This window comes from Camelus dromedarius, chromosome 4 (genome assembly GCF_036321535.1).
Source record: "Camelus dromedarius isolate mCamDro1 chromosome 4, mCamDro1.pat, whole genome shotgun sequence".
Classification (NCBI taxonomy): domain Eukaryota; kingdom Metazoa; phylum Chordata; class Mammalia; order Artiodactyla; family Camelidae; genus Camelus; species Camelus dromedarius.
The window spans coordinates 11,351,348-11,371,515 of NC_087439.1; the positions used below are offsets into that span (position 1 = coordinate 11,351,348).

At 51.0% G+C, this 20,168-nt stretch overlaps 1 protein-coding gene and 1 pseudogene across 1 annotated transcript in view; both read left to right on the forward strand.

The window, feature by feature from the left end:
* The window catches only part of SCTR (secretin receptor), a 70,134-nt gene that overhangs the window by 29,405 nt on the left and 20,561 nt on the right, over positions 1 to 20,168 (forward strand). Inside the window, exons 3-7 of the mRNA XM_031451270.2 lie at positions 5,606 to 5,713; positions 12,262 to 12,365; positions 15,399 to 15,496; positions 16,769 to 16,901; positions 19,023 to 19,176. Of these exons, the coding sequence (XP_031307130.1) occupies positions 5,606 to 5,713; positions 12,262 to 12,365; positions 15,399 to 15,496; positions 16,769 to 16,901; positions 19,023 to 19,176 (597 nt within the window). The remainder of the gene's footprint in view (positions 1 to 5,605; positions 5,714 to 12,261; positions 12,366 to 15,398; positions 15,497 to 16,768; positions 16,902 to 19,022; positions 19,177 to 20,168) is intronic.
* On the forward strand, positions 1,839 to 3,213 carry LOC116152982 (beclin-1-like; annotated as a pseudogene).

The window sequence follows — 20,168 nt, forward strand, 5'->3', positions numbered from 1 at the left end:
AGGAGAGTTCAGGACAGAGAGAAGGTCCAGCCCCTTCTCTTTCAGGGAGCACTGCGAGAGTTGGGGTCAAGGTTCAGGAACTCCCATGAGCCACATTCCTGAAAGGAAACAGACACTTGGTCTTTGGTCCGATGGATGCTTTCACTGTCCTTGTGGGAGCTCCATCCAAGCCCTGCCCTGTGTTCCTGTGGTCTGTCTCCTCCCTTGTCCAGGGCCACAGCCTTCCCGTTACTCCCCGGGCTGCTCCGCCTTCAGAGCCCCCAGCCAGGCATCCTGATCTCAGGCCTGGCCGCCTCCAGCCCTCCCACTTCCTCTCTTCCTTGCTCACTCTGGGGGCTGGTCCTACTGCCAGGAGAGAGCCAGCGCACCTGCCTTCAGCTTCCTCACTCTGCAGTCCTGCTCCCTGGCCCTCAGGCTCAGCCCCAACTCATGCCTTCCCGTCTCTCCAGCTCTCCTGGCCTGGAGACAGGCAGGTGGGTGGAGCCCATGAGGTAGCACCAAGGAGCATGGCCGGACAGTCGCCTCCCAGCCCCTCCATTTCCTGGCTGTGCGACTCCAGGAACCCCTGCTTTATCGCTTCATTCATCTGTAAAACAAGGACCGAGCCAGGTGCCTTGGAGCACTGCTGTGGATTAAATGAGCTCACGTGTGTGAAGCACAGAGCCACTCCCACTAGCACCAGACCAGAGCTGGTGGGCAGAGGACTGGAAGGCTGGTATCTTCACATGGGATTTGGAAGTCAAGTGGGCATCACGGTGAAAGCCTGTTTACAAGGGATGCGTAGTGGGGAATGGAACAGAGGCCAGAGGCTCAGGCCTTCATGCATTCCTTAGATGCTTGTTGAGCACCTGCGCTGTGCGGGCCCTTGCAGGCGCAGGCCTCCAGCAGTGGGGAACAGACAGGGTCCTGCTCTCACCTGCTCTCTGCCCCGGATTGGGGAGCCATCTGCACCCAGACAGCAGGAGGAGCCACCGACCAGCAGTGACCTCCCCTGGCCTCAGGAGTCTGCCTGTCTCACCATCATCTCCGATTTGAGCAGATCTGAGCCCAGAAATGGGGGCCTCCACTGTGGGGAGGGGGAAGGTGCAGCTTGGAGATTCTCAAAGTCTAATGACCACATTCAGCAGCCTCTCTAGGGAGTTCTTAACATGCAGATTCCTGGGTCTCAGAATGACTGGTGATTCTGATGTTTACGGCAGGATCAGAACCTCTGAAGTGGGGCAGATTGCTGGGGAGACTTCACATAGGACACAGATGTCAAGAAGGATATTGATGCTTTGAGCCTGGTTGTATTCACGCCTGAAAAAAGACTTGCTCTTTACAAGAGCTGGGAATTTGCCATCTGGGTCATCCAAGAACCCCCTTCAAACCATACCCATCTGCCAGTCCCTGGAGTTAAAAATTGCCCTGCAGTTCAAAGGCTCCTGCCTGGCCCACCACAATGCCGAGATGAAACAGGAAGGGGCTTGGGGAGGATGGGTCTCTGGGAGGACAGCCGGGAGGGAGCTGCCATTCCCCTGCACCCACTGAGTGCCAGGCTTTTCATGTGGGGGTTTACCTCTTCCTCTTAACAACCTCAGGAAGAAGGCATCTGTTTCCCCCAGAATTGCTGAGGAGCCAGGGTAGGGAAGCTAGCATGTGGTGAGGTAGGGTGGGAACCCAGATCTGTGGACTTAAAAGTCCAGGCTCTTGAAATCCTCTGCTGGTGGATGAGGAAGTAGCTGTAGGCTGGGAGACGGCAGTTATAGAGGCCCCGCTCCCGGGTACACCTGAGGCCACGGTGCCCCCGCAGTAGACCAGACCAGGATGGCGGGCTCCGGGTCCCGAGGGATGAGGGGTCTAAGACAACCAGCAGCACCATGTGTCCACGCTGCAGCCAGTCCCTAAAACTGGACACGAGCTTCAAGATCCTGGACCGTGTCGCCATCCAGGAGCTCACAGCTCCGTTACTTGCCACAGCCCAGGTGAAGCCAGGAGAGACCCAGGAGGAAGAGGCTAACTCAGGAGAGGAGCCGTTTATTGAAACCCACCAGGATGGCATCTCTCGCAGATTCATCCCCCCAGCTAGTCCATCCAGGCCAAGCTTTGTGCTGAGTGCCCCCATGGAAGACCAGCATGGCCTTCCCTTGGGAGAGGGGATGATGTCTACAGCAAGTGCCAACAGCTTCACTCTGATCAGGGAGGCATCTCATGGCGGTACCATGGAGAACCTGAGCCAAAGACTGAAGGTCACTGGGGACCTTTTTGACATCATGTCAGGCCAGACAGATGTGGATCACTGGCTGTGTGAGCAATGCTGGACACTCAGCTCAACGTCACTGAAACTGTGTGTCAGAACTGCTAACACGTTTGGAGATCTTGGAGCAAATGAGTGAAGATGACAGACACAGCTCCAGGTGGAGCTGAAGGAGCTGGAGTTGAAGAGGAGAGCTGGAAGATCGGAGAGCTGGAAGATCCAAGAGCTGGAAGATGTGGGAAAGAACCATAAGACAGTGGCAGAAAATCTCGAGAAGGTCTAGGCTGAGGCTGAGAGGCTGGATCAGGAGGAAGCTCAGTATCAAAGGGAACGCAGTGAATTTAAACGGCGACAGCTGGAACTGGGTGATGATCTGAAGGGTGTAGAAACCCAGATACGTTATGCTCAGATGCAGCTGGACAAGCTGAAGAAAACCAGTGTCTTTAATGCGACCTTCAACATTTGGCACAGCGGACAGTTTGGCAGAGTCAGTGACTTCAGACTGGGATGCCTGACCAGTGTTCCTGTGGAATGGAATGAGATTAATGCTGCTTGGGGCCAGACAGTGTTGCTGCTCCAGGCCCTGGCCAATCAGATGGGCCTGAAATTTCAGAGTGTCGGCTCGTTCCCTTTGCAAACCATTCACATCTGGAGACAAATCTAAGGGGCTGCCATTGTGCTGTTCTGGGGGGATGTGGTTCTTCTGGGACAGCAAGTTTGACCATGCAGTGGTGGCTTTCCTGGACTGTGTGCAGCAGTCCAAAGAAGATGTTGAGAAAGGCGAGACATGTTTTTGTCTTCCTTACAGGCTGGATGTGGAGAAAGGCCAGATTGAAGGCACAGGAGGCAGCAGCGTCTCCTAATCCATCAAAACCCAGTTTAACTCTGAGGAACAGTGGACAGAAGTTCTCAAGTTCATGCTGACGGAAGTGAAGTGGGGTCTGGCTTGAGTATCCTCATGGTTTTATAACAAATGACTGGCTTTCTCTTGTCCTTAGGAAGTTGTTTGCCTTAAAGGCTTTAAAGTTTGTTTTGTTTGCAAAAAAAAAAAAAAGTTTTAAATTAAATTTGAGTACCTTTAAACAGCACATGTTTACAATACCAAAAAAGAAAAAATCCACAAAATCCACTTTATTTTAAAATATCATACGACAGTCTCCAGAGTTATAACATGCCATGTATAGCGACCAGCCTTCATCATACTTTTGACTCTTAACCCAATACCTTCCTTTCCCTCTGTCCCCTCAAAACAACTAATTTAGTGGGGAGGATATAGCTCAAGTGGTAGAGGACGTGCTTAGCATGCATGAGATCCTGGGTTCAATCCCCGGTACCTTCACTAAAATGTATATATACACACAAACACACACACACACACATAAAATAAATAAATTACCTCCCCCCAAATAAATAAATAAATAAAAACTGGACATGTTAAAAAAAAAAGAGCTTAAAAAAATAACTAATTAAATTTCTTTTTTTTTTTAATTGAATTGAATTGAGATTGGTGTGTTTTCACTGGATTTTATTTCTCAACTACCTGCACCTACGATATGAAACAGAAACTTTTGTCTCCAGTGAGATGGAGATGTGTGAGATGCAGTTGGATAACGTGAGAAAATGACATATAAGCTTTGGTCACCGTGTGATGTCGATGCAGGAAAAATGAATGTGGGGTGAGAGGAAGGCTGCATCCCAGGTCTCAGCTGAGTCCCTGGGATGTGCCCCGCCAAGTGTGAGTTCTTGGCTTCGCGCAGAAAAGAATTCAAGAGCAAACCGCCGTTGAGTGATGGTAGATTTATTCAGAGAGATGCACCCTCCGTAGACCGAGCGCGGTCTGTTTCAGAAGGTGAGAGAGAGCAGTTGTTAGTGCTTATGGGCTCGGTAACTTCATATGCTAACAAGCGGGAGGACCATTCCAACTACCCTGAGGAAGGGGCTGGGGTTCCCAGGAACTGGGCCTCTGCCCACTCTTTGACCTTTTATGGTCAGCCTCAAAGCTGTCATGGCGCCTATGGGAGTGTCATTTACCATGTTAATATATTACAATGAGCGTATGAAGCTCAAGGTCTACTAGAAGTCAAATCTCCCACCATCTTGAGCCTCAAGGCCTCCTGGGAGTTGAATCTTCCACCGTTTTGGTGTTAATCGCTGTATCCTTCCTTGAATGGCTGTGCCCTGCCCACTTCCCTCCTGTCTCATAGGTAACTGATAGCAGTGCAAATACAAAAAAAAAAAAAAAAAAATTATAGAAAAGAGGACAGAAATCACTTGCATTGCTATCAATCATCTATAATTTAGAGTTGCAAACTGGCTCAAAGACAATAGAAGGCTCGCAGAATCAGATACCCCAGGAGGCTGTGCTTGGACGATGCCTAATTTTGCATTGAAGATCCCCAGTAATCTTTTTGATTCATTTCAAAGCCTTTCAGTTGCCAGAAGTGGGCAATGGGTCTGGCTCTGAGCTTCCTAGCAGCCAAAGCAAAGAGCAAACAGCCTCAAGATGCAGTGTCTACTAGGATAGATACATACTAGCTGTTCAGCTCTGGGTTGCACTGAGATTGGGTTCTCCCTCAGTGAGGGGCCTCACCAAGGGAACCCTGTGGGTGGAAAACAGCATTCTCGACGATATTGCTACTACAGTTGCAGCAGCTTCTGACGAAGTTGCTTCTATAGTGCGGGGCAGTGGTTCTCAAAGTGTGGTCCCAGACCAGCCACGCCAGTCTCACCTGGGAACTTCTTAGACATGCAAACTCTCAGGCTCCAGGAGACTCTGGGGGTGGGACCCAGCTATCTGTGTTTTAACAAGCCTCTGGGTGATTCTGATACAAGCTGAAGTTTGAGAATCATGGGACAAGTTTCTCAACCTTGCCATCACGATAGAACTATCTGGAAAGCTTTATACCATATCATGCCTGAGCCCCACCTAAGACCAATTACATCAGGATCCCTGGAAGCAGGGCCCAGTTATGTATGTTTTTGACACTCCTCAGAGGGTTGTACTGAGCAACCAGGATGGAGGCCCACTGCCATCGAGTGGTTAAGGCAAGCGGAGGCCAAGAGATATTCCAGCTTCTGCTCTAGACAAACCCAGACCTGTACTTACGAGTGAGGCCTGTAAGAGATGATGTAGGCTCATTTCTTCCTTCTTCCCTTTGTGTTTTCAACACTGAGCACTTACTATGTAGACAGCAGAGGCCAGGGCCCCAGTGATGGAAGGGCACATTAGACACCCTTGGTTCCTGGTCTTAAGGAGTCAGTACATAATGGGAACATCCAGAACAGGGTGCAGGGGATGGTGCCAGGGTGCTGGGGGAGGCCCTTGGTCCATGCTCCATCCCTGACTGATGCCACTGCTCTTCTTGGCAGGCTGCGAGGGGCTCTGGGACAACATGAGCTGCTGGCCCTCTGCCGCGCTGGGAGAGACGGTGGAAGTGGAGTGCCCACGATTCCTCTGGATGCTCGTGGGCAGAAATGGTAACCACTCAGCCCGAGGGTCCTGGCTGAGAGACTGTGGGGCAGCCCCTGGGTGGGGCTCAATCTGGAGGTCCGAGGCCAAGGAAACTGCTCTGGGGACAAGTAGTGAGTGGAGTGATGGGGGTGGTCCTTGTTGGGGATTGGAAGCCTCGCTTGGGGTGGTGCAGGGTAGGCTCAGTTCTCAGGGTGCCAAGCAAGGGGGCGGACGGCAAGGTATCAGGGACATGATAAAGGAGGCTGGGCGTGCTGCTCTCTGCCCACACCCCCATTTAAGGGCTCCCCTCCTTCCTTCCATGTTTCTACCCCCTTAGTGATATAGGAAAAAATGGAGGGCACGAGAGGATGTCCATATCCCAGACATCTGTTGATTCCCTGGGATGCGCCCCATCAAGTGAGGGTCCTTGGCTTTGCACAGGAAAGAATTCAAGAGTGAGCCATGGTTGAGTAAAAGTAGATTTATTCAGAGAGATTCATACTCCATAGGCAGAGTGGAGGTCACCTCAGAAGGCCAGAGAGCATGAACCCGATGTGTGGGGTTGTTAGTTTTTATGGGCTGGATAATTTCAGATGCTAACAAATGGGAAGATTATTCCAACTAGTTTGGGGAAGGCGCTGGGATTCCCAGGAATTGGGCCACTATCCACTTTTTGACCTTTTATGGTCAGCCTCGGAGCTGTCGTGTTGCCTGTGGGAGTGTCATTTAGTATGCTAATATATTACAATGAGCGTATAATTAAGCTCAAGGTCTCCTGAAAGTCAAATCTCTTGGACCGCAAGGCCTACTGGGAGTTGACTTTTCCACCATCTTGGTGCTAACTGCCGTGTCATTCCTTGAATGGCTGTGTCCTGCCCCCTTCCCTCCTGTCTCATTAGCACTCAGGGCGCCTCCTTTAGCCCCTGCGTCTGTGTCTGACTCTGCCAGGCCCTGCTGATAATCTGTGCCCTCCCTGGAAGCCCTTGGCCTCCTGGGGGGGATCTCTTGCCTAAGCCAATCTGCAGTTTACAAGGATTTCCTTAATTTCAGGCCAGGAAGTGAAGAAGTTGTCTCAGACGGGGGACACTCAGGGACAAACTGGCTAAAGCCCCATCACGTGCCAGTCACTTTTCTATACACGGGCTCATTTAGTCATCACAAAACCCCTGTAAACCACAGACTTTGTCCCTTCCCTTGATCTGGTAAAGCATACTAACAATAGGGACTAAGAGGGGTCAGCAGTCTGCCTCAGGTTCACAGCTGAGGGATGGAGAAACCGGGGACTTACACCCAGATTTCTCTTCAAAACTAGTGCTCTGTCCTCGGGGCTATGGTCAAGGAGGGTCTACGGCCCGGTGGTGGGGGTGATTCTGTTGGAGGCCAGGTAGTTGCCTGGCCTTTGGCCCCTGCCCTCAGTGTAGTCATTTTTAGTCCAAAGCCTGGCCTGGCTGGCTGCCCCTCTGCCTTCATCCATGCAGGACAAGAAAAGCTGCCTGATGAGGCCCTTACCAAGAACAAACTCCCCGGGAGGAAGAGTATAGCTCAAGTGGTAGAGTGCATGCTCGGCATGCTCGAGGTCCTGGGTTCAATCCCCAGTACCTCCAGAATAAATAAATAAATAAACCTGATTACCTTCCCCTACAAAAATAAAGTCCCAAACAGGAGTCTCTTCTCCATGTAGTTATTCTGCATCCAGCACCTCTCTGCTTATGCTTTCAACACCCAGCTTCCCTTCTGACTGGCGAGGGGCCCTTGGCCCAGAGGATCACACGAGGGAGATTTCAAAGGATCAGGTCTGAAAGTGATACCACTGCTGTCCATGTTGGCTGTGCCATAGCCCAGTCACATGGTGACACCTCCCTGCAAGGGACATGGGGAAATGTGGTCCAGCTCGGTGCCAGTCTCTGCCTCAGGGCCAAAGTTACTCATTGTCTCTGGGTCTCAATTTCCTCATCTGTAAAATGGGGAGAATAAAGAATACCAGTCCAGTAAAGCCATGCTTGGGAATCAATTTTAAGTATCTTCCTTTGTCCCTTCTCTCCCTCTCCTCCCCCAAATCCCTTCGCAAGCACACAAACACCAGCAAACTCATCAACAGTCTTTATCTCCTGGCATGACCCTCCATGTCTTTCTCTGGGGTCTGTGGAGCCCAGAACACAGGAGATTAAGCCAGGCACGGTTGACCTGGGGCAACATGCTGGTCAGTGAAAGGCTAGGACCAGACCCTTGTCTCTGGCTCCCCGTCCAGTGCTCCTCCCTGGCTGACCAAGTCTTCCTGTTGGAGGGACTTGAAGTTCCTGCTTTCCCTTCACAACCTTCTCAGAGCCACAGTGCCTCCGTCTCCCCCATCACCATCCCTCCCCCACTGCCCTTCCACAGAGGGACAGGCAGAGCCATGCTCATAGCCACATCATTCTGTAATCAATTGCTTGAACCCCTGCCTTAACTAGAAGCCCATTATCTCCTTCTAGAGGCTCTCCAACCCTTTAGCTGCTTAAGACCCATCAGGGGCTAGCCAGGGGTGCAGGTCCAGGTCTGCACGTTGTGAGGAAGGGAACTGGGGTCCTATGACTACGTCTGCTGCAGTTTCTCCTTTCTGCCACATGGTGTCGCTGTGGAGATGCAGGATCCATGTGCCTGCACGTCCATCCTGAGGCAGGGCTCTCTATGCACAGGATGGGGGTGGGGGTGGTCATCTCAACCTGGGGGACCACTGTGCTCATACCCAGCCCCACGCCCAGGGCCTTGGCCAGCCCAGGAGCATAGATGAGATGAAGGCCACTCCAGCCTCAATTACTCACCAAGAACAGTCCTTTCCATCACCTTCCCTCCCCAAAGATCCATCTCGGGTCTGATTAGATTCCTGCCCCTTGGCCCCCTCTCAGGAAGGAAGGCTCCTCAGTGATGTCCCACAGGACTCCCCACCTCAACCCAGGGAGGAGCGCCCAGTGAGGACGACCTGGTGTTCTGGACCCTTTCTTCCTTTTGAAAGAAAAACAAATTAGTTCTTTCTCAGGGTACAGACTGTATGAGCCCAGACAGGATGGGTGTCCGCGTGACTGGAGAAACTGCAGGCTGGGTTCTGCCCCCAGATACTTGTCTGTTTGTGCTGAGAATGTTCCCTCTAGGATGCATTCCTTTGATTCTTAAAAGGGCACTTATCTTTCAGAGTTTTTTATTAAAAAACACACTTTCCGAGCAAGATCAGGCCTTGGTTTTCTTTCCCTTCTCTCTTAGTGGGGATTGGAGCCTTGACGCAGTAGAGGTTCCTAACCTGATTGAGGTCCTGGAGGCTTTTGAAGATCAGATAAAAGCTTTGGCCTGGCTCTTACCCAAACCGCATGCAGGTACACACACAAAAATTCTGATTGTGCCTTTGGGGGCCTTTGACCTGAACCTGGGTCAGGACCCTTCACCTATTAGGAATTAAACCCAGTGGAAGTGGGTTGGAGGGGACTCCAGAGAGAGCCCACCCCTTGTCTCCTTCGCAGTTCAGCTGCGAGCCCTGTTAACAAAGGGCCCTGCCTTGTTCGCCACTCTGGGCACCTGGCCTGGGTCACATGCGGCATCTGTCTTGGGAATTCTGCTGGGTCAGTGAAGAGCAGGCCCCAGGACAGGCAGCCCAGCCTCCAGGGACACACTGTCCGATAACTGCTTCTGGATTCCAGGAAGTTTGTGTGGTTTTAATTCAGTTTCTCATCCACCAGCCTCAATATGACCCCCATTCTTTCCTGTCTGACAATGTAGCTCCATTGATTTAACTACAGAAATCTTCCACCCGTCTCCTAAATTCCAAGAATCCACCCCTCCTCCCCCAATCCCAGTCTATTTTAGAAAAGCCAAATGCAGAAGGGAAGTAGCCCTGTGGCGCCCGCTCTGTGTCTGGCACCAGCCTGGGTGATTTCCGTGGGCTATTGTATTTCTTGCCCAGTCCTGCAGCTTGGGTGGTTATTGCCATTTGACACAGAGAAGCGATGCACCTAAGGTCACACAGCAACCAAGAGGCAGTGCTGGGTTTCCAGCTCAGATGGAGCTGGTTCTAAACCTGTGCTCCAGGCCACATGAGCCGTCATAGACCTGGCATGACTAGAGCCCAAAGGCCACGATGTCCTGCCTGAGCTGCCCCTGGGACTGCAGGGAGAAGGCCAGGCAGGAAGACGGTACAGTGATGGGACATGTCCCGGTGGGGCACTTGCCCAATTCTGGGTCTTGGTTTTTCCGTCTGTAAAATAGGCCAGCAGCATCTCCTTCAATTAGATCAGAATCTGGTGGTTCCGGAAATGCCGCCATATTTCTCCAGCTCAGTGGAACCCATTTGATCCTAAACCCTGAGAGCCAGTGGCCCAGATCCTGGGGCTTGTCAGATCGAGAGGAACATGCCAGGCCTAGCTAGGGGGACTAATGGGCCTTGGACAGAATACTAATTAGAGCAAAAGGGGTGGCACTGCTCCTAGCTATGGGGCTGGGATCAGCGCCCTGCACCCGCAGCATCCACATAGCCCGACCCGGGGACTGGAGCCAGCCCTCCGCTGCAGCCCAGAGCAGAGGGCACAGCTGGGCCGGTCAGTGCAGCCAGGGAAGCCCCTCCTGATGGCTTTCCAAGTCTTCCTTCTTGGCTGGCAGCTCCTCTCCCCTGTCTTTGCGCTTCTGCTCTCAAAGCTCCTTCTGGACAAGCTCTCCCCCCTTTTCTCATAGAAGAGGTTAGAGTGGGCTCTTCATCCCCCATCCTTTGCTTTCCTAGCCAGCCAGCCAGCCTGCAAATGTTTGAGGAGGCAGAGCTGGTCCGGGCAAGCCCTGGGGAACCCTCGGGACTCATCGTCTGCTGAGGAGACAGGGGAGCCATTGTCACTAAGGAGTGAGGGGCCAGGGTGCAGCCTTGTGCTGAGGTGTGAGTGGTGAGCCAGTTACCTGGTGGTTTGTAACACAGAAAAACACAGAGGTAGAGCCTTGTCATCGCTGCTGAAGGGCCAATAACTCCATTCCTTCTGTGAGGGGTGGCTGCCTGGCAGGTTTTAGCTTGGTGCCACCCTGCTGGTTTTCAGATGCTGGGGAGCAGGGCATGAAGTTAGGTCTAAGGTAGAACTTCTTGGGGGCTTAGTGGCAGAGCACGTGCTTAACATGTGCAAAGTCCTGGGTTCAATCCCCAGGACCTCCATTTAAAAAAATTTTTTAAATCAATAAAATACATATTAAAAAAATTTTTTTTTAAATAGAGCTTCTTAGTGCAGGAGTAGGACCAGGAGCCAGGAGAGAAGTAGAAAAGTTCATTATGGGTGTGGCCTTACCCAGGCCAGATTCTCTGGGGGACCCACCCAATGAATGGCTCCAGCCCCTGGAAGCGAGGAAAGCAGGAGTAAGGGAGGGGATTAGCGCGTCGTGTGCAGGCCTGAACCCGGGGTTCAAATCCCATGTCCCCCACTTACTGCAGCGCAATCTTGAGCAAGGTCTTGAACTCCTTTGTGCCTCAGTTTCCCCAGCTAGCAAGTGGGTGCAGTACTTACACGTTAGAAGAGATTTTGCCTATAAAAGGAACAGTGCCGACCTCACAGTCTTGTTTGGATTTAATGAGTTAAGACGTATCACATGCTTAGCCCGGTGCCTGGCATGTGGTCATTACCATGTTCTGTTAAAGTAGACAGTGACATTTTATAACTGAGTAACTACACAATCATTTGTGTGAGATCCACATTTTTTTGGTTAGGGATGTGTCATCAGAGTCACTCTGGACTGATGTTCTTAAGCATTCCATCCAGTCTCTCTAATCATATGAGACACCGCAACCCCTTGAAAAAGTAACAGCATCCTCCTAGCTTGAAGGCGCTATTCTTTGGCGAGCACCCAGGTGGTTGGGGAGCACAGCCCCCTGCTTCGGGAAAACCCTCAAAAAGCCTGAAGTGGCACCTCAGCCAGTGGGGGTGGAGGGTGGAGAGTGGAGTTTGGAGCCGGGGAGGGAAGGGTGAGGGGTGGGGACGGGCCGGGGTGAAGCGAGTTACAGCGGCACAGAGTCTAAGATCCCTGGAGTGCAGCTGGGCCCCGGGTGGGAGCAGTGATGCTGGAAGTTCTGCTGGGTCCTGTTGAGAGGAGTTTTGGGGAGTGCTGGGTACTGTGACCTGTGTCAGTCTCCTCCCTGGTGGAGCCTGGTGCCTGGCACAGTGGGACGTGGGGCGTGGGGGTGTGGAGGAGGCAGTCGGGGCCAGGAGGGAGGCAGGCAGTGCTTGGCGGCTGGGGGCAGGTATTCATTCAGGGCCGGCCTGGTTTGTAAGTCGAGGTATCGGGGCTCCACAGGTCTGTCTCTCTCTTTCACACATGCACACACACGCACACACATCCTGGGTCTTTGCGCCTCTAGGGCCATCCACCTACGTACCTCTCCCACCACTTTTTCTGACTCTTACAAATCCTTCAAGGATCAGCTGGGCCAGTTGGGAGTTGATGGTGTGGTTCTGAGAAAGGTGGCTGGGGAGAGAGTGACAGAAGGAAGCTCTGGCTGCCCCCAAGGCGTGGCAAGGCACCTGGAGCCCCAGCCATCTGTCTGCTCCCCACTGCTCACCTGAAAGATGCTTGGCCCCCGCAGGTTCCATGTTTCGAAACTGCACACAGCGCGGCTGGTCGGAAACCTTCCCCAGACCTGACCTGGCCTGTGGGGTGAATGTGAACGACTCTTCCAATGAGAAGCGGGTAAGCCTGCCTACGCCTCCCTGTGTGGTAGGGGCCTCCCTGCGGGGTGGGGGCCTCCCTGTGGGGTAGGTGCCTCGCTATGGGGTGGGGACATCCCTGCGGGTGGGGGCCTGCAGGGCAGGAGCATCTGGGGGAGGACAAAACGGAGCCGGCCCAGGGCTGAGGTCAGGCAACCTGGGGGCTGTGCCCCTCACCTCCACACCTCCCCTGCTCTCTGGGGTGGCTGGGCCTACTTCCCTGCCCTCTGTCAGCCCAGAGATGACGGTCCTGAGGGCCGTGGCACAGTGAGGGCTGCCACGTGCCACCGTGACTCTAGGGGTCAGGTGGGCATGAAACCCAAAGAGCAGTGACTGGGGCTAAATGCTTGGAGCCAAGCCGGTGTGTCTGAACTTGCCCTGTGACCTTGGTGGGGGTGAGGAGGACTTAACCTCTCTGTGCCTCAGTTTCTTCATCAGGGAAATGGAGTTAATGATAGTTCTCACTTCACAGGCTTGTCAAGAGAACCAGGGTTAACTCACAGAGCTGCTGAGAGGGGTCCCTGGCCGCCACATGTGCTCATAAATGTTCCTCTCAGAGGAGCCTTGGGTGGGCCTGGTTTGAGAGAGGACACTGTGAGCTGGGGGCTGAACGTCTTCAGATGCCTCCAGCGGCCTCCCTGAAGGCGCCATCAGTTTCAGAGAACCCCTCCCACCTCGCTTTTCCTGGCTGATTCATTCACATCCTTCAAGACTCCACTCCCGCTCATCAGCTCCAGAAAGCCCGTTTTGCCATCTCACTTAATACCCTTTGTTGGCTTCCAACTATCACCTACCATGTTATAGTCAATCACCAGCACGTGCCATGCATATCCATCTCCCCAGCTAAACTATGAGCTCCTCAGAGGCCTTCATTCACTCAGCAAACATCTAACCAGCAACAACGGTGGGCCAGGCGTGGGTCTAGGTGCATGGAAGCAGCGCTGAGAAATCAAAAAGAGTCTTATTCATTTCCGGGCCTCCAGGGCCCAGCACCGTGCCTGGCACCTGCAAGGGGCCGGATACCTGTTTGTCGGACGGAACGTCTACGTCAGGCCAGCTGCTTGATGCACGACTACGCCGAATCCTCAGAAGGACTCATTGTAAGGACATTATTTTCTCCATTTTGCAGAAGAGGAAACTGAGGCTTGGAGGCGAGGAATGTGTTTAGAAAGGAGCAGAGAAAAAAGAAAAGAAAAAAGAAAGTAGCAGAGGCGGGATTCAAACAGAGTCTAGTGCCTTGTCCTCTGCCTTCTGCTGCCACCCCACTAAGGCTAAACATAGGCTAAACTTCCCAGTGGGAAAACAGGAGGAAAAGCTTCCTGGTCCCTTGGAGGATGGGGTGGGAGCATGTTAGAGAAGCATGGAGGGGACACAGAAGAATTCAGGGAGAAAGACAAAGTTGGGAGGAAGATCGTAGCTGCTTTGGAATTTTTTCTCAGGGTTCTCCCGCTATAGCCAGTCAGTCTTGTTCTTCACGAAGGAGACTGACTGGGGGACCAAAGTGGAGGATGGAGTCTCTTCTCTCCTGGGGCTTTTCATCCAAAATGGGAAGACACATGAGGTCTTAGCTCTGAGGGGAGTAATTTAATAATGGGCCCCAACAAGGAAGCATATGGCCTTGGAGGGCTGGTGGATGGGCTCTGACCTCTGTAGATTCCCGTTTCTATCACTGACCTGTATGAAGACCGGAGGCTTATGGGCATCACATTCGTAAAATCCACTAAGATTAAGAGGACCAGTTTGTATAATGAGTGGCAGGTTCAAAAGGATGCTGTAGGCTGCAAACGACAGAAATTTCCAACCAGCTTCATAAACTAATGTGGTTCACGTAACAAGGCAGTACAGAGAAGGGGCGTCAGGACTCTAATGAAGCAGCCCCGCCAAGCCACCAAGGACCAGGCTCTTCCTGTCTCTCCTCCTGCTACCCCAGTGGCTTCTTCCCAAGGCTGGCACTCTCTCGTTTTAAGATGACTGCCATTGGTGACTGTTGCCGCAGACATCCCCAAGTCTGCTTGTCCAGGAGAAAGGACAGCCTGACTTCCGGTGCCTTTTACACTCTTAAGAATTATTGAAGACCCCAAAGAGCTTTTATCTTTGTGAGTTATATCTATCAAAACCACACAAAAGGACTGCTCGCTTAGGCTAATCAGCTGGGAAAGAATGGAGCTCAGGGCCTTAACTGTGATATTAGTGGCCAGTTGAAACTGTAAAATGCCAAAAGAAGGAGCAGAAACTTAACAAAGATAAACGCAGAGCTCTGAACCTAACTCAGAAAATTAATTGTCCAAAAAAAAAAAAAAAAAAAAAGAGACCTATGGTGGCTTCAGCTTATGTTAGGAAGAAAAAAAAAATCCCTAAGATTGGAAGGGTTTCCAGACCATGTGATTTGCTGGTCCCTAAGTTCTGGTCCACAGACTGGCACAAACTTTGTCTTTGATTCTGAGAATTGAATCATCCTTTCTTACTGTTGAAATGTCTATTTGTTTTTTCCCTTTAGTCAGATGATGGTGAAAATGTGTAAGTCTAAAACTATTCTAAAATGAAAAGTTTATTTTTAAAATAATGCTGGAGTTTAGATACAAGACAAATTCAATTTATTTTAACTGGCTCCAGAAACGGAAAAGGGGCCAATAGGTACAATTGAAAAGTAGTCAGATTTTAGATTTACACAAGGGAAAAAAAGTTTAATACTTTACACTGCTGTATACTGACTGCCTTCCTCAAAAAGCAGTGAGCACCTCATCCCTGAATGTATTCAAGTAAAGGACTGAATTCAGGGTGGTAGCAAGGGGCCCTATACATGGGGTAGAAGTTTGAATTGGCATCAGATCCGCCAGATCTTTTCCCAAGCCGAGCTGTCATGAGTCTTTGAATTTTGTGACCTTGGGGTAGGAGCAGAAGAGTGGTCAGAGTTGAAGGGGTTCAGGCTGCCTGTAGCAGGCACACCCGAGGCAAAAAAGAGCAGATCCAGCCAGGTGGACGGGTGGGGCTGACACACACCTGTCTCTCTCTGCAGTACCAGTTCCTGCTGAAGCTGAAGGTCATGTACACTGTGGGCTACAGCTTCTCCCTGGTGATGCTCCTGGTTGCCCTCAGCATCCTCTGTGCTTTCCGGTGAGAACTCGCTGCCAGCTCTGCATCTTCCCAGCCTGCCCCAGGCACAGCCTTTGGGTCTCTTTTCATTGCTGAGACCAGGGAGAGGAAGCTCTGCCTGGGTCACTTTGTCTCCTCTTGATCTAAAGCTTACCTGTGGCAAAGCACTGAAGTATCTGCGACCTTGTTCGTTCCTTTATTCATTCAACATTAACTGTACGTCACTAAACACTTACTGCACCAGTTGCTTTGCATGCATTATTTTTTTAATTTATTTTTTGAATGGAGGTGCTGGGGACTGAACCCAGGACCTCGTGCATGCTAAGCATGCGCTCTGCCACTGAGCTATACCCTCCCCCCTGCATATATTATTTCTAATTTTCACACAATGCTGTAAGTATCATTATCCCCATTTTAAAGGTGTATTAGCCAGACTCTTGGTCGCAAAAAACGAACAAACAAACAAACAAAACAAAACAGAAATCTACCTTAAAACAGCTTAAGAAAAACAAAGGTGACTTGATGCACACACTTGACAAGTTCAGGGCATCTGATGTTAGACGTGGCTGGATCTAAATGTTCAAAGGTATCAGCGAACTAGGTCTGTCTCCTGCCATTTCTTTGCCCTGCACTGGCCTCATCCTCGGGCAGTCTTTCTGCCAGAGTGGCAGAGACGATTACCAGCAGCTACAGGGGTCCGTTCTACCAGCTCAGCTACACCTGGGCAAGGAGACCCTCTACTCCATTAGTTGCAATGAAAATCCTGGGGGAGTTCCCATAGGCCAGGCTTGGGGCACGTGCTCAACCCTGAGCCATTCACTGCAGCCGGGTATGGAGAGCTCTGATTGGTCAAGTCTGTCCTGAAGGTGGGGTGGGGTGGAGTCAGCCCCACCCAGAGCAGTAATGTGTTCCCCCTAAGAAAGTCTGGTTGCTTAGCTGAAAAGTGACAGAAGCTGAGTCTGATTTTTCACTATAGCCTGTGTTCCTTCTGTGCCTCTTGTCCCCCCTCCTACTCCATTCTAAACCATTCTGGGAGCTGGAGATGGTGGTCAGGGCAGAATATAATCTCTCTTCTGTAACCCCAGCTTTTGTGTTGTTTTCAATTGCAGCATGAGTGAGAGTAGACTGGGCACCTGGGGACTGAGTTCCCATTCAGGTTCTGCTAACAAAGAGATACAGAGAGATGTCATGTCAGGACCTGGGTTTCCCCGGGACACAGGGAGAGGGGCGGACCTGACTGAGCCCCAGCCTCTCCGGCTCTGGCCCCCACAGCCCTGCATTCTCTCCCTCCAGGAGGCTCCACTGCACGCGCAACTACATCCACATGCACCTGTTTGTGTCCTTCATCCTCCGCGCCCTGTCCAACTTCATCAAGGATGCCGTGCTCTTCTCCTCCGACGATGTCGCTCACTGCAATGCCCACAGGGTAACATGCCCATGGGGCCCAGGGTGTGACCAGGCCTGCCTGCCTTCCCCGCCTAACTTCGGGGAGAGTGGTAGCCGGGATGTCCTTCCCCCAAGTCCCTGCTGAGGCTCCACTTAATGCCTAGGCTAAAGTGGCCAGCGCTGGGGCTGGGCCAGGAGGTATCAGGGTGTCCCACGTCCCCATGCACAGTCTGGGACCCCTGTGAAAGCAGTTTATTGTGAAGCCCGTGGGGGCTGCTGTTCATCTCCTAGTGTCCGGGAGTGGATTAGCCACTCTGGAAGTTAGACACATAGCAAGGCTCCTCCTTTCCCTACTCCTGCCAAGTCCCAAATGTAGACAGATGGCCAAGTCTAGAGAGGGTTGGGATTGGTTGTAGAAAGGAAAAGGTGGCCATATGCTTGCATGTCTGCATGCACAGATCTGCGGGAAAACAATCATATTCTGTTAAATCTAACCCTCTTCTTTTGAATGCTCAGATGAGTCAATTTGTTGCACTACCAGTTTGTCTCAGTTGAGATCCCTTTTGCTGTACATTACAGAAAACTGTACATCAGTGGCTTGAACAGATGGGGGTTGTTTCCCACAGAAGCGATCCACAGCTGGGTAATCCAGAGGTGGCACAGTGGACACAGTCCTTTTCCCTTTCTGCTCTGCTATTCTTGATCCCGTGCTTTACACTGCATGTTAGCAAGATGGCTGCTGCAACCCCAGGCCTCACATCTACATTCCAGGAGAAAAGGAGTAAAGTCAAGGTTAAACATTTCTTTTCTTTGGGAGGCCTTGCCTTCTCATTTGGGAAAGGAGGCTCTCCCACCAAGACTACATCTACATCTCATTGGCTGGAACTGTGTCAAGTGACCACATCTAACTGCAGAGGAAGCTGGAAGACTGAGTTTGTTTTTTGCTATCATCATCTCCATAGCAGAGGCAAGCAACAGGGAAAGGGACTGGAGGTTGAGATTGGTTTAGTCAATCTGCCTGCCACTTCCCAACACTCACATCTGTAATTGCTCACGGATCTGTTAAGTTTGTAGTGTTTATAATTTTTCCTGTGTGTGTGCACGCGTGTGTGTGTGTTTCTGACTCAAACTGAGAGGTCCCTGAAGAGGGCCCATGTGTCTCAGGGAGATTTCCAGGATGAAAGGAGATTACCAGAGTGGGAGTCAGAGGACTTAAATTCAGGCCCCACCCCATCACTGACCGGCAGTGCAGAAGCCCAGCAGTGCCCAGCAGGAAATATTTTCAGATTCTACTAAACAGCAGACTCACGAGCCAACCATGGGCCACACCTGGAATCAGTCTCTGGGAGGCCACAGGGTGGGAACCACAGATGGCCAGCAGGGCGATGCTGGGTGCTCCTCCTCTGTGGACATAACCTTGTGGCATTCTGGCAGCAGCCCTAGGGCCATCCCAGGAGCTGTCCTCTCTTCAGGGGACAGCTTAGTGAAAGGAAAGACCCTCCTAGCAAGGGTATGGGAGCCAGGCTAGCAAAGAAACCTCATGCCCCACAATCCTACAGGCATAGCTTCCAGGTCCCTGCCAGGGACTTGCCTGTGACAAGAATCACAGAATCAGGTGAGGCCAACGCTGTGGCATGCCCATCAGGCATTTAGAGGTCTCCAATCCAGACGCAGGGCACCAGTCAGGGGCTGTGTCTACTATAATCCATGTTGCCCCCTAACATAGTTGCCACATCTCTTCTTCATCTGATTCCAGGAAAACTAAACCCTGAAAGGATTTTGTTAACCTGCTGCTCAGAAACCCCCTTCCCTCTCTAGGTCTCAGTTTCCTCATCTGGAAAACGCCCTCACTTCCTGTTGGGCATTGAGCAGTGTATGACAGGTTTATAAGTGGCAGCCAGTCCCAGAATTTGAATGCAGTCCCCTGCTGCTGTGTGCAAGAGCCCCTTGGCCATCTTGACTCAACCTGCTGGCCTATGGATTTCCACTTTCTAGAGAATTCTATGAGCCTGGTCTTCTGATGGTGGGAGGCCAGAGGGGATGGCCATGAGCCCCAGAGTCTTGCTCTGCGGCCTGGACACTGGCCCCTACTGTATCCCACCACTGGCGGAGGGAAGCCCACAGCTGCCAGCCTGGGGCTTAGCTGCCTCTCCTTGTCCAGGTGGGCTGTCAGCTGGTCATGGTCTTCTTCCAGTACTGCATCCTGGCCAACTACTCCTGGCTGCTGGTGGAAGGCCTCTACCTTCACACCCTCCTTGTCATCTCCTTCTCCTCGGAGAGGAAGTGCCTCCAGGGATTTGTCGCCCTCGGATGGGGTACGTTTCTCCATGGGTGTGGTGGCTGCAGGGTATGTGGGAAAGGGCACTGAGACAAGATTTGGATCCTAGTGCCAGCTCTACACTCGGTTAAGTTAGTTAACTCATGAAATCCTATACAAGTTGCTTGGTGTTTAACCCTCTGGCCTCGGTTTTACTTGTCTGTCAAATGGGAAGTAACAGCTAAAACTTAGCCTCAATTTCTGGTGTCCAAAGCCTTTTACCACTTGATACCCCCCAATACTTGTTGCCTCATCTGCCTTAGACATTCCATTCATATGTCTTCATTCCTACTTCCTTTCTTTTTTTTTTTAATTGAAGTATAGTTGATTTACAATGTTGTGTTAGTTTCTGGTGTACAGCATAGTAATTCAGTCATACATATAAATATATTCTTTTTCATATTGTTTTCCATTATAGGTTATTACAAGCCATTGAATATACCCTGTGCTGTACAGTAGGACCTTGTTTTTCTATTTTGTATACACTAGTTTATATCTGCTAATCCCAAACTGCTAATTTATCCCTCTCCCCACCCTTTCCCCTTAGATAACCATACGTTTGTTTTCTATGTCTGTGAATATATTTTTGTTTTATAAATAAGTTTACTTGTATCATATTTTAGATTTCACATATAAATGATATCATGTGATATTTGTCTTTTTCTTTCTGACTTACTTAGTGTGATAATCTCTAGATCCATCCATGTTGCTGCAAATGGCAATATTTCATTCTTCTTTATGGCTGAGTAGTATTCCATTGTATACATATACCACAACTTCTTTATTCAGTCATCTGCTGATGAACATTTATGTTGCTTCCAAGTTTGGCTATTGTAAATAGTGCTGCTATGAACATTTGGTGTGCATGTATCTTTTCAAATTAGGGTTTTCTCTGGATATATGCCCAAGGGTGGGATTTCTGGATCATATGGTAGGTCTATTTTTAGTTTTTTAAGGAACTTCCATACTGTTTTCTATCGTGGCTGCACC